The 16,275-nt window shown below is 45.5% G+C and overlaps 1 protein-coding gene across 1 annotated transcript in view; it reads left to right on the top strand.

The window, feature by feature from the left end:
• Positions 1 to 16,275, top strand: part of UBE2F (ubiquitin conjugating enzyme E2 F (putative)) — a 130,937-nt gene that overhangs the window by 32,245 nt on the left and 82,417 nt on the right. Inside the window, exons 2-3 of the mRNA XM_043964521.1 lie at positions 6,058 to 6,191; positions 16,045 to 16,074. Of these exons, the coding sequence (XP_043820456.1) occupies positions 6,074 to 6,191; positions 16,045 to 16,074 (148 nt within the window). The 5' untranslated portion in view covers positions 6,058 to 6,073. The remainder of the gene's footprint in view (positions 1 to 6,057; positions 6,192 to 16,044; positions 16,075 to 16,275) is intronic.

Below are 16,275 nucleotides of genomic sequence, written 5' to 3'. Positions count from 1 at the left end.
GCCAGAAGGCTGATTGTGGTTTGAGATTAGACTGTCTTCTGGGTCAGGAATTGCTCAATGGCCAGGGATAGGAAAAGCCCAGCAGAAGCTCTGGGGGTCTTTGACTTTTTTTGTGTATAAAGTGCTCATGGGGAGGAAATTCCCTCTACTGATGCTCCCCTGCAGCTCTTCTGCCACTTACAACCTTTGAAAGATGTCTGGCACACTGAAAAGATTCAGTGACTTGCCTAAGGTATCATTGCCAAGATATGTAAGACTGCATACTTGAAACCAGGTTGTCCTGACTACAAAACTGCCTTTATGCAATCCCATAGGGACCCAAAAGTATAGATGGCAGGTAGTTCAGTTTTCCCAGGGTCCAATTCCCCCTTCACCAGCCTTGTTCTTGCTTGTTGATCAGCTGATTGTGTTAGGGGAGAGATATCTCCTTTCTGAATTCATGTGGTGACTAACTGCTGCCAACTCTGTATTAAACACTACACAGAAATTATGGAGGCAAAAACCTAGGTTGTTTTAAAAAATTATTGTTATGCTCAAGTATAGATTCAGGCCTCAGAGAAAACCTCAACCCCTATTAGGGGCCAAATGACATCAGAATGAGAGAAGTCACTCATTTATGTATTGCCATGAAAGTTAAGGAGAAGATAGATCCATAATCCATGCTTCCTTCAGTGTCATAAAAGTGGAACAAACTTAAATAAAGTCATTATCTCATACATCCCCTAAAGAATCAACAAATTCCATAGGTAAACTCAGGGAGGTTATGAGTTAAACTGTACTTAAGAGGATTCACAAGTAGACTGATTGAGAAAGAGGATTTACATGTCATGAAGGAGTCAGAGACAGTTGAGATTCTTCCTCTGGCTCCTTATCTAAGGAATGAATGAAGTTCTAAGTAAATTTTCACATCCCATGGGACAGATTTTGGTCAGGTGAGGTTAATAGGAAGACAGACTTGTAGTTTACCAAAATTTGTAGGCGGAATGGTTGAGTCCTGAATAATAAAATAAAATTTTAAAATTCCCAGCCGCCATGATCTTAGTTTTTTGGGGTTTGTTTACTGTTCAAGCCAGCTTTTACACTCTGTTTTTCCAGAGATCCCTTGCTTTCTTTTCATTTTCCCTTTCTCCATAATCCAGTGAATGCTGGCAATTTGGTCTCTAGTTCCTCTGCCTTTTCAAAAACCAACCTGGTCTTCTGATAATTCTTGGTTCACATATTGCTAAAGCCTAGCTTGCAGAATCTTAAGCATCACTTTGCAGACGTGTGAAATGAGTGCAATTGCTCATTAATTTAAACATTACCCAGCATTGATTTTCTTTAGGATTGGAATGTAAACTGATCTTTTCTATTCCAGTGGCCACTATTGAGTTTTCCAAATTTGCTGGCATATTAAGTGTAGCACCTTAACAGCATCATCTTTTAGAGTTTTCAATTGCCTGTTTGGAATTTGATCACCCCCACTAGCCTTATTGTTAGCAATGCTTCCTGAGGCCCACTTGACTTTATTTTCTAGGATGCCTGACTCTTGATCACTGATAACCACAATGATGTTAAGATCATTATTTTATAGTTCTTTTGTGTATTCTTGCTACCTCTTCTTAATCTCTTCTACTTCTGTTAAATCCTTATCATTTTTTACTTTTATCATGCCCACTTTTGCATGAAGTATTCCCTTGATAGCTCAAATTTTCTTTTCTTTCTTTTTTTTTGGTGAGGCAATTGGGGTTAAGTGACTTGCCCAGGGTCACACAGCTAGTAAGTGTCAAGTGTCTGAGGCCGGATTTGAACTCAGATCCTCCTGACTCCAGGGCCGGTGCTCTATCCACTGCGCCACCTAGCTGCCCCTCAAATTTTCTTGAAGAGATCTTTTTCCCATTTTATTGGGGTTTTTTTCTATTTCTTTACATTACTCATTTAAGAATACCTTCTTTTTTCTCCTTGTTAGTCTCTGGAATTCTGCATTCAATTGGGTATTTTCCTTTCTCCTTTCCTTCTTCCCTTCAGCTCTTTGTAAAGCCTCATCAGACAGCCATTTTGCTTTCTTGCTCTTCTTTTTGGCATGTTTTTTGTTGCTGCCTCTCCTGTATAGTATTAAGAACCTCTGCCCATCGTCCTTCAGGCACTCTATCTTGCCCATCCTTTAAAGGACCTAATTTCAAGGCCACCTTCTCTAGGAAAGTTACTCTGATCCCCTGAGTCTGTAGCCAACTATATTTCCCTTGGATTTCATATGACATTGCATTTCCTAAATCTCCCAAGCACTGAGATAATGTGTCCTCCTGGCTCTCTGTCCTCTTCCCCTAAGGTGAGCTAGGACCTTATTTAAACTCGGTATATTTCCTATCCATTGTCTGGCACAGAAGGTCTCCCAAACCAAGTGCTTAATGAATATCTATTGGATCGAATTCAGTTCTAGTTAAGTCCCAAGCTGTTTCAAAGTGAAAGTTTTTGAGCAGAATGAATTATGTGATCAGAGGCATTACTACATAGAGTGACCTCTAAGATGGATTGGTGGAGAAATAGAGGAATCCTTCTGATTTGATTTTCCAGGTGAGCTATGAAATCCTGAAGTAGGGTGGTCCCAACAGAATAGGTGATGGGACACATGGAGGCAGGAAGAATTAGAGAGGGAAGAGAGTAAAGAATAACCAGAGTTTTCAATGAGGCTGATTCGGAGAAATCTGTCAGTAGATATCATGTTGTTAAAAATGTGATCATATTTTAAAGGAAACACAAATGTGGGTTTAACGATTGAGCTTCAAAACAAGATTAGAAGGAAAGCATAAAGGTGGAAAGCAATTTTTATAGCAAGTGTTTCTGATAAAGGCCTCATTTCTCAAATATATAAAGAACTGAGTCAACTTGATAAGAATACAAGTCATTCCCTAATTGATAAATGGTCAAAGGATATGAGCAGGCGGTTTTCAGATGAAGACATTAAAGCTATCTATAGTTATATAAAAATGCTCTAAATTGATTAGGGAAATGCAAATTAAAACAACTCTGAAGCACTACCTCACACCTTTCAGGTTGGCTAATATGACAGAAAAGGAAAATGATAGATGTTTGAGGGAATGTGGGAAAATTGGGACACTAATGCATTGTTGGTGAAGTTGTGAATTGATCCAACCTTTCTGGAGAGCAATTTGGAACTATGCCCAAAGGAATATAAAATTGTACATACCCAGCAATACCACTATTAGGTCTATATCCCAAAGAGATCACAAAAAAAAAAAAAGGGAAAAGGACCTACATGTACAAAAATATAGCAGTTCTTTTTGTGGTGACAAGGAATTGGAAATTGAGGGGATGCCCATCAGTTGGGAAATGGCTAAACAAATTGTGGTATATGAATGTAATGGAATACTATTGTGCTATAAGAAATGATTGAGCAGGCAAATTTCAGAAAAATCTGGAAAGACTTACATGAAGATGCTGAGTGAAATGAGCAGAACCAAGAGAACATTGTACATGCTAACAGCAGCATTGTGTGATGATCAACTGAAATTGAATTAGCTCTTTTCAGCAATACAATGATCCAAGACAATGCCAAAAGACTCATGATGGAAAATGTTATACACATCCAGAGAAAGAATTACAGAGTCTTATGGCAGTTAGAAGCCTATAATTTTCACTTTTTTTTTTTGGTTTTCGTGACTTTTTCTTTTTGTTCTATTTCTTCTTTCACAACATGACTAATGTGGAAATATGTCTATATCAGATTGCTTGCCATCTTGGAGAGGGGAAGAGGAGGAAGAGAGAAAAAATCTAAAACCCCAAATCTTACAAAAAATGAATGTTGAAAACTATCTTTACATGGAATTGGAAAAAGTAAAATACTATTTCCTAAAAATTAAACATTGAGCTTTGGGTAATGGGACCTGTGATAGGAGATGATAGGGTCTAGAGCTGAAAGGACATCTAGAGATCATTTTGTCTAGCTCACTCATTTTATGGGTGAACAAATAGCAGGCCAGTAAGGCCAAGGGATGCCTGGTCAGGTCACAGGTTGGCTGCAGAGCTGAGATTGACACTCATGCAGATCCCCTGCCTCCAAGACCTTGGCTCCTTCCCATCACAAGGCACCTCTCAGGGACGGCTAGGAAGCAGTTGGAAATGTGATCATTGGGTGGGGGTTAAGGACTAGATGAAGATTTGGGAATTGTCCGCTTAGAGGTGATAGTTTAAGCTATGGGAGGAGAGAGCATTGGAGAGTATTCATTACTGAGGGTAGAAATAGAGATAGAGAGTGTAGACCCCTCATCTTGTGAAGAGTTTGGGGACATTCATTTCGTCATTCCTTCGGACAGTGCTATGGACCTTTCCCAGGAGAGCTTGAGCCCTGTTCTCTCATTTTCTTTTCAGACTAAGGTTTTCTATCTAAATAGGGCTTCATGTCCACTGAAATAGTTTGATTTTGAGTCTGAGTACAGAATTCTAACTGGATAAAGTGTGTCATCATGGTGTGAAGTTTAAAATCTAAATTGTGGTCGCCTTAAATCAGAAGCTTCAGCTCCAGTCTAGTCTAGAGTTCCAGCCTGGTTGGGTTCTTCCTCAAGTCCTCCTCCACGAGCCTGCTTTAATCAGGAACTCCTAGCAAGCTGTTTGTGGAAGCTTTTTTATAGATCTGGAACAGAGGCGGTCCTTACACACTGCTTCAAGGTGATTGGTTGGCATCCTCCAAATCCATTGTCTTTGAAGGTGTTCTCAAGTTGAGTTCACAGTCTAGTTTCTGAGAACAATACCTTTTTAAGGGATAGCCAGGTGTGATTACAATCCAATTAACTTGAAGTAAGCTTAATCAGCAGTCAATCACTCTCACTTGATTCAATCTGCATAGATTCATCTCCAGGTGGGTCTTTGAGGATCTGCTAAATCCCATTATTTCATCACAATGGTCTAAGGTTACAAGCAAGTACCTGACAGATGTGCTCGGCTAAGCTGCCTGCCACACATGTGGTTCCAGATGTGCTCGACTGCCTAGAGCCCAGGCTGCTAGGCTGATGGGGGGCGTGGCCAAAGTAAGAGTTGTCACACAATCCACTTCCTGCCCGTGACAAAGGGTGTGATGAGGAAAAAAGGGAACTTGGACTTCAGAAAACAAAACTCCCGTCCTGGCTGTCATTTCATATTAAGGCAGGGTAGGCTCTATTAAACGTACTTCTCTTTACTTTAAACTTGGAGAAACATCACGTCTGAAAAGCCTGTCCCTCGTTCGCAGCCGTTTTCCTTCAATGAGAAGTGATTCTTCATGAAGGCCTATGGAGGAGTTTTCTATAAGAGCATTTTCAGTTTCCTAGTTAAGTAAAAAACCTAAATGCTGTGGCGCATTGGCCTGATGAGGCTGACAAGGGGCCTACCTGGACTAGGGCCACAGCTTTGGCTTCCCGCTGCAGCCTCCGTGTCCTCCCTGCCCCTGCCGACTGTCTGCCAGTGGGCCTGGACCTTCTGGCCACGTCTCCTCAGTACTCTCCAGGTAGCCAATACAAGATACATAGAAATGGCCCTACGCTGGTTTTAGCTGAGAGGAAGTGGGTGGAAGCGAGAACTTCTACCAGGTGCGCTGTGCTTGTATGCGGTGGGTCCTTGGGTGGTGGATAGGGTGTCAGTCCCTCTGCGTGGCTCTCTCCATTCCTGTGGGGAGAGGTTGCTTTGGGTGTGGGCACTTGGAGCAGATACTTTGTAGAGGGGACATTTGGCAGAAAGATGTTATACTTCCTTGTGGCCAGGGCTGGTGGGAGGCAATGGCAGAGACCTGCGTGTTTCCTGGGCAGGATTTCTGCAATCTCTCTTTCGTGACGGCCACAAGCCCCTCCTCCTTCCAGGAGTCCTTACCAGATGTATTGCCCCGTAGTTAGTGTCGGTCTCCAGAGTTCTGGTTATAGGAATTTTGCCACTAACGTTCTCCTTTGGTTCTCTCTAAATGAGGCCCACCGAGCAAAGTCAGATGGAGTTTTCACTCTGAGAGGCTGCCACCATCAGGGCAAACCTGTAGATCTTGACTGCTTGACCTCAAGATGATTCATCTTGTTTTTGTTCCTCTCTCCATTCCAGGGTAAAGGCAGTAGTAATGCTCACATTGGCGAGCAAATTGAAGAGGGATGAGGGCGTTAAAGGATCCCGTCCATCCGGCGCGGCCTCGGACTCCACACGAAGGGTGTCTGTGAGGGACAAGCTGCTCGTTAAAGGTAATCAATTGGTCACCAGCCATCAGAACACACTGCAGCTCATTGAAAGGAAATGCAGTTTAGCTGAAAACCAACCTGTCACTGAATGAAAGGCCTTGTGTGAGAGCATTTGTGTAAAGCAGTCCCTGGTCCAGGCTCTGCAGGCAGCAGGGACCTTGGAGATCACCTGGAAGCCCCACCTGCCCCAGAGCGGGGAGCAGCAGGACGCTAGCCATAACTGCCGAGAAGAGCCTGACTGTTGGAAAGGCTGCCTTCTTTGAGATGTCATGGTCTTTTTTTTTTTTTGGTGGGGCAGTGAGGGTTAAGTGACTTGACCAGGGTCACATAGCTAGTAAGTATCAAGTATCTGAGGCCAGATTTGAACTCAGGTCCTCCTGACTCCAGGGCCAGTGCTTGATCCCCTGAAGTGCCCCTTAGCGGCCCCGATGTCATGGTCTTTAAAGCTGGAAGGGGCCTTAGAGCCCATCAAGGCCAACCCTCTCATTTTATAGATAAGGAAAATGAGACCTAGAGAGGGCAGTGACTTGCCTAAGGCCTTGTCGGCTTGTCAGCAACAAAGCCGGGATTCAAACCCAGTTCCTGTGATTTCAGGACTCAGGTTCCTTCCACTTGGCCACATGGCTCCCACCGAAGGTTTGCTCGGGGGGTGCAGTGTGTGGTGGAGCAGGAAAAGTGAGTCTCGTCTGTGGCCCTCTCTCTCCTCCCCCACAGAGACCCCCCCCCCAATACTTCTCACCTGGACGCCCACAGGAGCCGCCTGATTCCCTACTTCAGTGTGTCCTTCACACAGATCATGGGTATGTGCATGTCACCCCCTGCTCGATGGCTCCCTGTTACCTCCAGGACCAAACAGAGCCTCGAGCCCTTCATCACCTGTATCTTTGCAGCTGGCTCCCCCCACCCAGGGAGCCAGGGCCCGGCCTCCTCGCTGTTCCTCACACATGACTCTCTGCCTGCCGGCTCCAGGCCTCCGTAGGGCAGCCGCTTTCTCTCAGACGGACCTCTTTCTTTCCTTGGTCCTTCCCTGTCCTCCCAGCTGTTCATGCCTTCCTCTTGTGGGTCATCTCTATCGACCCTCTACCTTGTACATACCTAGACACGTGCATGTGGTCTCCGTTAGACAGTATGCTCCCTGAGGGCAAGGACTCGCTCTTTGTGCTTTGCCTTCCTTGTATCCCCCATGCTTAGCCGAGTGCCTCCCATGGGGTAAGTGCTTAATAGATGTCTGTTGCCTTACTGAGTCAAGAGGCTTGGGTTCTAATTCTGTCCCCTCTAACTCCTTGCATGATATTGGGCTGGAGCAGTTTGTTTCTTGGGTCTCATGGGCAGAATGAATGAACTGGAACACAGAACTCTGGGATCCATTCAAGCTCTTAGCTTCAGACTCAGGAACATTGTGTACAAAATAAGTTTTTCTTGGAAGGTTAACAGGAAGAGTCTCCAAAAGCTGTCGCTGAGCCTGTGAGAATGTAAGGTATTCACGGTGGAGCCAGTCCAGTGTTGGTCCTCCAGCCTTTCTGTGTGGAGAGGTTGCCTACTTTCAGCATTCATTCAGCCAACTTCTTTGAACATCAAGGCACTCTTAGAGCCCGTGGGACACAACTATAGGAGGGGACCCCTGCCCTCAGCAATCGTTCTACCTTTGTGTTTTCTACTTTGCTTTGATTTTAAAAGTATATTTGCCTTTGTGGGACATAAGGGGCATGCTCGCCTTTGGGAGGGACCTCTTTGGAGGAGACACGGGGCTGCTTCTTGTCCAGAAACCCAAGGTCATTGGGTCACAGGACTGTGATCTCCTTCTAGAGCAGCCAGGGTTGGTGGGAGCACGCCCTGAGAGTCAGGGCTGTCCCTCTGTGGATGGAGCGCCTCTGGAGGCCATCCAACACAGGCCAGGGGACGAGGGCCTGAGGGCTTTGTAGAGAGGGTGCGTGCTAGTGTAGCCCCTTCCAGCTGCGGGATTCTCTGAAGGTCCCTCCACAATTTACAGCTTCATTTGCTGAAAAGCCAGTGGAATAATCCTTGCTGCTTTGACTCTAGCTGAGTCTCCGGTGTTGTGGAGCTCACTCTAGAAGGCTAGTCGGAGCTGGCATCCTTCCTAGAGTTTGACAGTCAGATTAGAGTGGATTTAGTACCGAATTTCTGCAAGTAGAACGGCTGGTCGATAGCAGCATCCGGGAGTATTTGTTCTTCATGGAGCGTCTGCACTGTGGGACACCAGGAGAGGAAGCATTTAGTGACAGGAATCTTGGGAGTCTGCTCAAGTTTTTAGCGCACACACACAGTTAAGCATTTGTCCCTGGACATTCTTAGCATTGATTTGATCGTAACACCAAGTGGAAGAGGTGGGGAGATCCCTCTGTAGCAAGATGTGGACAAGGAGGGATCTGGCGTGTGTCTTCAAGGTCCTTGCTGGGTAACCTGGGAGCAGAAGAGTCTGATCGACCTGTTCATTTTGGTCTAGATTCCCAATATGACACAGATTTCTCATGTGGGATTGTCAATTCTGAGGCCTATCTACCTGATGACTGGAGGAAAAGGCCTTATTTCTGAGCATTGGGTTCTGTTTCCCTCCTTGTGAGAGGAGAGACGACTACTGGAGCTCTGGGGAATATATCCTCCAGCCCTTTTCCCTAACTTGTTCTTCCCCTGACCATGTCTTTCAACTTCAATCAAGGCAGCAAGTCTAGTGGACGGAGCAGACTTGGAATCAGGAGAAACCTGGGCTCTGTACCCACCCCAGACAATCATTCACTGGTCTTTGGCCGCTGACATAACTTCTGTGAGAAAAATGGGAGTAAAAATGCCTGGAGAGTGAGCTCTTGATGACAGATTCATTTATTAAGTGCCTCCTCTATGCCAAGTGTCAGCTGAGAGGGCCTCAAGGTTCTGAAGAGTCAAATGAGATGATGGCTTTGGGGAAGGACGGTGCATCTCTGTGAGCATCATGTCAGCAGCTTGGATGTTCGGCTTCTCATCTTTTCTGAGTCCAAATGGAAACGGTCCTGAGACAAGTCACCATCCTGCCATTTTATTTCTTACAAAGTTAGTTTTCTTTGAATTCCTGTGTAGGTGGATAAAGCAAGTGGTTTTTGTAATTGAATGAAAGTATTGAGGCCTAAGCTTGTCTTCTGAAGGCTCACTGGAAGTAACTGCAGTGACAGACAACATGATGGGCCATGGATGTACCTCATTTTCTTCTCATGTACTTTGGTTTTGTTTGGTTTGGTTTGGTTTGGTTCGGTTTGGTTTTGGTTTTTGCAGGGCAATGAGGGTTAAGTGACTTGCCCAGGGTCACACAGCTAGTACGTGTCAAGTGTCTGAGTTTGGATTTGAACTCTGGTCCTCCTGAATCCAAGGCTGGTGCTCTATCCACTGAGCCACTTAGCTGCCCCGTATTTTGAATTTTTTTCATGAGGTCGCTATGTTTTGAACACTTAATTTATCTTGGAAATTGGGTCTTTGGCATGGTGACATCTATTTGTAAATGTTGTCATTATGTTTCTCTGGATCAATGTTATATCTACACAGTTGTGCACGGTAGTTTAGCCTGGTTCTGGTACAATGTCTTTTTTGAATTTCCAGGGATATTTTGATGTCTTTATTATAATTCACCTCATTTTCATTTTTGATGGAGTTCATGTAGACATTGTCCTGAGAAGCTGATATCCCACTTTTACTTAAAATTTCACGTAGTATTCCAAGGATGGTGGTGCATGGTTGTCCTACCATCCCTGCTGAGTAGCTGGCACCACATCTCTTGACTGAAACATTTTATGAATACACTTTCTGAATTATAAAAAACAAACATTCAACTGTTGACGTAGGCTTTGATGCTTGTCTCATCACCATGGCACAACAGATTTCACACAAATGAGATGTAGTAGAGAAAACACCCGGTGTTATCTGGGAAGCCTCCATATAGCATTAACATTGATCACCTCGGGAGAATTTGGTGTTAGAAGCTTCAGATCTGCTTTGTTAGGATCCAGGTGATGCCTGGCATTGGCTTTAACTCGACCCTTGAAGGGCCTTCTCTGATTCTTTCCTTTGCTTCTTCCTTCCTGTTGTGGAAATAAAATCTGGAAGGACTGCTCTCTGGGGGTCACCAATGTGGTCAAGTCTAGCACTGGGTTTCTTTGTTTTTGTTACTGGTTTGTGCCCCCTCCCATTCTTTGTCTTCTTTCACCATGACCTGACTGTTAGGGTAGTTAGAACACCTTTTCTTCCCTAGCCAGCACCCGGAGGCCCAGATCAAAGTTTCCCCAAGAGGAAGCATTTCCTGGTCTTTTACAAGACCCTGTTCTTCATAGGAAAGGCTAGCTAGCTAGAAGAGGAGCTATGCTAATTACAGGCTAATAATAATAGCTAGTATTGAAATAATAACACTTTGAGGTTTTTCAAAATACTTTACAAATATGTTCTCATTTTATCCTTGCAACAAGCCTGGGAGGTAGGTTCTGTTATTTGTATGCCAGCTAGAGTCTGCGACCACTTCTTACACCACAATGCCATGGCGTGGGCACAAAACCCCCTTCAGTCTGCCCTGGAACTGTGGGCCATAACTAGGTAGTGGCTCCAGAGCTGCCTGTTGGCAGCTATCATGGTGCCCCTCAGTGTGCTCCAGGGCCTGGTCTTGTTCTGGTGCACAGGAGTGCTCTTCATGGGTTTGTTGTTGTTGCTGATATTGGTACTTTGTTCTCAAAGAGGACCGATGATGTCACAAGGGAGATGTCTTGACTTACATGTGAATTGGATTTAAGTGAGGTAGAAGTGCCCAGTCATCAGCCTCCCCCTCCTCTCCAGTCATTGGAGTCTAGTGGCAAGACGAGTCAAGACGATTGGCGCTGACCCAGGATGCAGTGGGTGACCTTGGCCTTTTAAATTCAAGTCTTTCCCAGGTCTCAGTTTCTGGCCAGACCCCAACCCCAGTGTCCACTGACCTCTCTGGATGTTTCTCTTGGCCACCCGGGCTGGAGAAATGACTCAACGTGACTCTTTCTTGGATTTGCCGATCATGCTTCAGCCCAGTGCATTTTCCTGATATATTTTTTTTTCCTCTTTTTTTTTTTTCTTTTTTTTGGTGAAGCAATTGGCGTTAGGTGACTTGCCTAGGGTCACACAGCTAGTAATGGTTAAGTGTCTGAGGCAATTTTCCTGATATATTCAATGGGGTTTTATGATGGGGAGCTTGCTTGGCTTCTTCCCACTGCTCTGCCATCTTGGCTCCACTCCCTCTCCAGCTCGCCCTGTGACCCAGGGCTGCCCGTCGATTTCTGTGATACCTTTGGCCTAAAGCCACTTGGAGGCAAGTCTTTATTCTACAGATTTGACTGGGAAACATCTTTCGTGGTCACAGTAGATCAGTGAATAGGTCATCTTGCTCTTCATTTCACTTGATGTGAACTTTGGACTTTGGGTTTTTAGAGCTTGACATGATAGAAGTGCTTGAGGGGCTGCCTCCTTGCAGTTTCTCGGCACATCTCTGAGACCCACGAGGCTTCCTGGTCAGGTGTCCTCAATCCCCTTTCAGCTTTCTCTGGAGGCTGGCAGAACATGCCAGAGTTTTCACTGGGTGCTCAGCACATGTTCCTTTCTGGCCTAGAATCTTACATCTGGCCCCTCTGAGCATTTTTCAAACTGGTCAGCTCCCTCTCTGCCCTTTTCCTTTTCCCTTCCTTCATTTAACCAACCTCTTTTCATTATCTCTAGGATATTTCTCCTGCCTTCATTTACAAGTATATTTCTATGATTTACTGCATAATCTTACAAACAGAATAGAAATCCTGGGAGTTTAGACTCTTTTCAGAGGAGGGTCAAAAAGTGAGTCACCTTTAGCAAGAGGCCACGTTTCTCAGGATGTCTCTTTGTAGACAAGCTGACCCAGTCTACTTTGATCAAATGCTGGTAGTTTGCAACATGACTGACAAAGGCAGCAATGCAGGAGGTGAATTTCTGTAGGAGCTGCCCCCGTTAAATCAGAGTCAGTCTGGGTTGACTTTGCCTCTGCCCAGCCCTCCTCTTCTGTACTCCCACTGTGGCTTTCCCCCTAAATCTCGGGGTTCCCCATCGCCTCTCCCACCCCAAATTTGGCATATCACAAAGGTAAAACAGCTAACGTCCTGCTGGGGAGACAATATGTACATTTGTAGCCACGTTCAAGATAAAATGGAAGGCAATCTTGGAGAAAAAATAATAATAGGAATAATAACTAGCATTTTACAAAGCACTTTACCTCATTTTCTCCTCACAACAATCTTGATAGGTAAAGTGCTGTTATTATCTCCATCTGACAGATGAGGAAATTGAAGCAGGCAGAAATTAAATGACTTGCCCAGGGTCACACAGTTAGCACGTGTCAAAGGCAGGATTTGAACTCAGGTCTTACTGACTCCAGCCCAGAGTACTTCACTGTGCCACCAGCTATCTCTAGGCAAGGCACTAGAGGCAGGCTGGCTCAAGGAGAAGAGGAAAGGCTTCCTGCAGAAGGTGGTGCTTGAGGGAAAGCAGGGATTCTGGGGAGGGGCGGGGGGAGACAGACATAAGGAGGCTAGAATATAGAGGGGAATAATGTATCTGTAGCCTGGAAAGGTAGATTTGTTTCTTTAAAAACAAACCAGCTTTAACAGAAGTTCACAGTTTCTTATCCAGTATTCTTTCTCAGTTGTATTTTTTTTTTAATATCTTGATTGTTGATGATTACATTCGCAATCCACAAGGAAAAAAGGAAAGAAGTTTTAAAAGACTCCTCGTGGCTCTCTTGAAGACCTCTAATGGTCCCGTTAGTAGTTAGCCACGTGGTGGTTTGAGAAGATGTTGTGCTTTCACTCGGGCGTTGTGCAAGCTGTACACCAGAAGACTGACAGACACCTCTGAGCAGCAGGCATCTTCCTGTTGACGGAGCGATGGCTTTTGTCCGATTCCTTGGATGTCCTTCCCATGCAAAGGCAGGAAAGGCTGCTTTGCTTTACTGGGTCAGATGCCTTTGAGTCCACACACAATAAAGGGGTCGTTGTATTTTTGGAATCTTTCAGCCAATTCTGTGACCTTAAAGATGTGCTTGCTAGAGAAGGTCGTTGGTGAAAACCTGCCAGTCTCATTCTCTTGTTTCTATCTGTGTGCCCTCCGTGTGAGTATTGACCATTCCCATAAAGGTGTGAAGGCGAGCTTCCACATCAGTGGCAGTGGGCTTTTCTCTATCACTTTTCAGGGTCTTCATGAGGATTGATTTTCCCCCATTCTTTGGCCTCTTCTCCTTTAAATATCTAGTTTAAAAAACCACCCCAGTCCCTTAATTCATGATGCGCAGAGACGCCCATCTCAGCACACGGCCAGCGTGGGGATTTGTTTTGCTTGACTGTGCACGTTTGTTACAAGGGTTTCTTCTTCTTTTTTAAATTGGGGGTAGAGGGAGAGAAAATAAATGCTTGCTAATTGAAAAATAAAATGAAATGAAAAACAGATGACAGCCACCACCAATCCCTTAGTGCTTTCAGGATTATTTCCTCCTGCACGGGGGACAACTAGGTGGTACAGTGGATAGCACACCGGCCCTGAAGTTGGGAGGATCGGAGTTCAAATCTCAACTCAGACATTTACTAGGCAAGTCACTTAACGCCGATTGCCTCAAACATCCTGGGCCATCTCCAGTCATCGTGATGTAGATCTAGCCACTGGACCCAGATGGCTCTAGAGGAGAGTGAGGCTGGTGACCTTGCACATCTCTCCCTCACTTAAATCCAATTCAGTGCAAGTCATGACATCACCTCCCGATGTCATGGTCCTCTTGGAGAATGAGGGTCAAACAACCACCAGCTACAGCACAGATCAGCGTGTGCTTGGTCCAGTCCCAGCTTAACTTCAGCACCATCTTGACTTCTCCATAAAGCACACCAGGCTCCAGGTGATGGCTCCTCATTCGCTGCTGCTGAAGTTGGATCATTATAGAAACTCGGACAGATCCGGCCCATGTTTTATCTGCTGCTCCGGCAGTTTTGCTCTGAGCTTAGTACCCGGTGCGGCCTGAACGGGTGCTTGTTGGCCAACTCGCTCCCTGGCCTTTATGTATCTTCTGGCACTTTGCATGAGGCACAGCACCCCTCATGATTGCCCAGGAGAATTCCTCTGGCAGAGAAGCTCAGAAGAGCTAATGCACAGATGTTTGATGATGACTGGGGATGACGATCATTGGGGTGAGGGAGGAGGGCAAGAAGGATTTATCTGCCATCAACACTCTGCAGATAGGATCTCATTGAATCCTCACAACCGCCCCCGAGGTTGGTGCTGTCATTCTCCCCATTTTTCAGATGAGGACACTGAGGCAGAGGATTGTTATTGCTCAGTCGCATTTAACTCTTTGTGCCACCATGTGGGGCTTTCTTGGCAGAGACACTGGAGGGCTTTGTTATGTCCTTCTCCAGCTCATTTTACAGATGAGGAACTAAGGCAAACAGGGTGAAGGGACTTGTCCAGGGTCGCACAGCTAGTGAGTGTCGGAGGCTGGATTTGAACTCGGGTCTCCCTGACTCCAGGACCGGTGCTCTCTCCCCTGTGCCACCAGCTGCAACTGACCACTAGGAACATTGGAGGAGTGTGAATCTGTGGGGGATTTTATGATGGATGTGGGCATTGGGCCCTTGCCCTGAAATGCTCTGAAAAATCTTAGGTCATTTTCCTCTGACCTTCAGTGACTCCTTTTCCACAAAAGAAGCAACAGAGGTTGATGCCACTTCCCGCCCTCCCCACCCCCTTTTACTGGAAATGGCAGATTGCTTTGCAAGCCTCAAAGCACAGTGGGAATGTGAGGCCACGTTATTGTCCACAGCCCTTGCTGTTTTCCCTTTTCTGCTGCATGCTCTACCCCCTGGACCAGAGCGGCCTCTCCTTGTGGTCCCCTCACCTGCACGCTGGTGACCCCCTCACCTTCTGCTTCTCTCCTCCCTGGGCTTTTGGGACACTGCTCTCTTCTGATCCTCTTATTAAGACTGACCTCTCCTAAGGCTCCTTTGCTGGTTCATCAGCCACATGGCACCCCTTAACTCTGAGCTCTCTCTTCCCCTTCCCTTCCCCAAGGCCACTACCCGCTTCTCCTTTACTTGGTGTAGACGGGCCAGGGCCCAAATTCTCTCCACTCCTCTTGGCAGCAGAGAACAGAGAGACGGCTGCATCAACCACACCTCCCATGCAAGATGTCCCCACCTGTAACATAGGAGAGCCACTAGGCAATGACCAATGTCAGGGATGCCGTGGGCTCCACTGACTACAAAGAAACAATTTTCCCCCTGCTTCCGGTCCCCACCCTCCTTAAAACCTAGGACGAGATACAATCTTCGTTGGACAAATAAATGACAAGACAGGCATGGATAACAAGCTATTTTTGTTATCAAATAAGGTGACGTATAGGTCACTGCAAACCTTAAAACTCTACATCAGTTCTCATCATTGTCATTATCATTATCAGAAATATAATGAAGAAAAATAAGTATAAATCTTCACAACTTATGGAAAAAATGTGTCCCATGTCTCTTTGCCTCTCAGTGACACACACACAGTGTGAGAGAGAGGGAGTTCAGAGGAAGCAGACAGTACATTGTTTTCAGATAGCTGCAAAATTGGCATCACTCATCAAAGGGCATCTTTAGGGAGCATGTCAGCCTGCTTTGTGCGCTGTGTTAGCTTCTTGTAAAAATCTGGAGTTAAGCTTTTTCACCAATTAAGTGAAAGTCAAGCTTCTTTTTAATTAGCCCCACGTGCTGAGGTTTTTCAGTATCCTGGAAGCCTCTGTCCGTGTGGGACGATTTTGTCTGAAAATGCATTAATTAACCGGCACTAACCAGAGTCTTTTTGTTTTCTACAGAGGTTGCAGAGCTTGAAGCCAATTTACCTTGTAAGTACCGAGCTGGAAATGACAGTCTCAGTGGTCCGTAATGATTCCATGGAAAGGCGTTGTATTCTTTGATTTTGCACGGAGCTTCCCTGTTACCCGTCTCCCCTTTTACTTTGGCCTCTGACTTTTCATTGTGAGGGAGGTCCCCTCGCACCCATTTTCTTTCTTTCCTTTTTTTTTGCGGGGCAGTGAGGTTAAGTG

The sequence above is a fragment of the Dromiciops gliroides genome, chromosome 4 (assembly GCF_019393635.1).
Source record: "Dromiciops gliroides isolate mDroGli1 chromosome 4, mDroGli1.pri, whole genome shotgun sequence".
Taxonomy (NCBI): domain Eukaryota; kingdom Metazoa; phylum Chordata; class Mammalia; order Microbiotheria; family Microbiotheriidae; genus Dromiciops; species Dromiciops gliroides.
The sequence above is the reverse complement of the archived record's forward strand: the minus strand, read 5'-3'. Positions and strand labels throughout refer to the sequence as shown.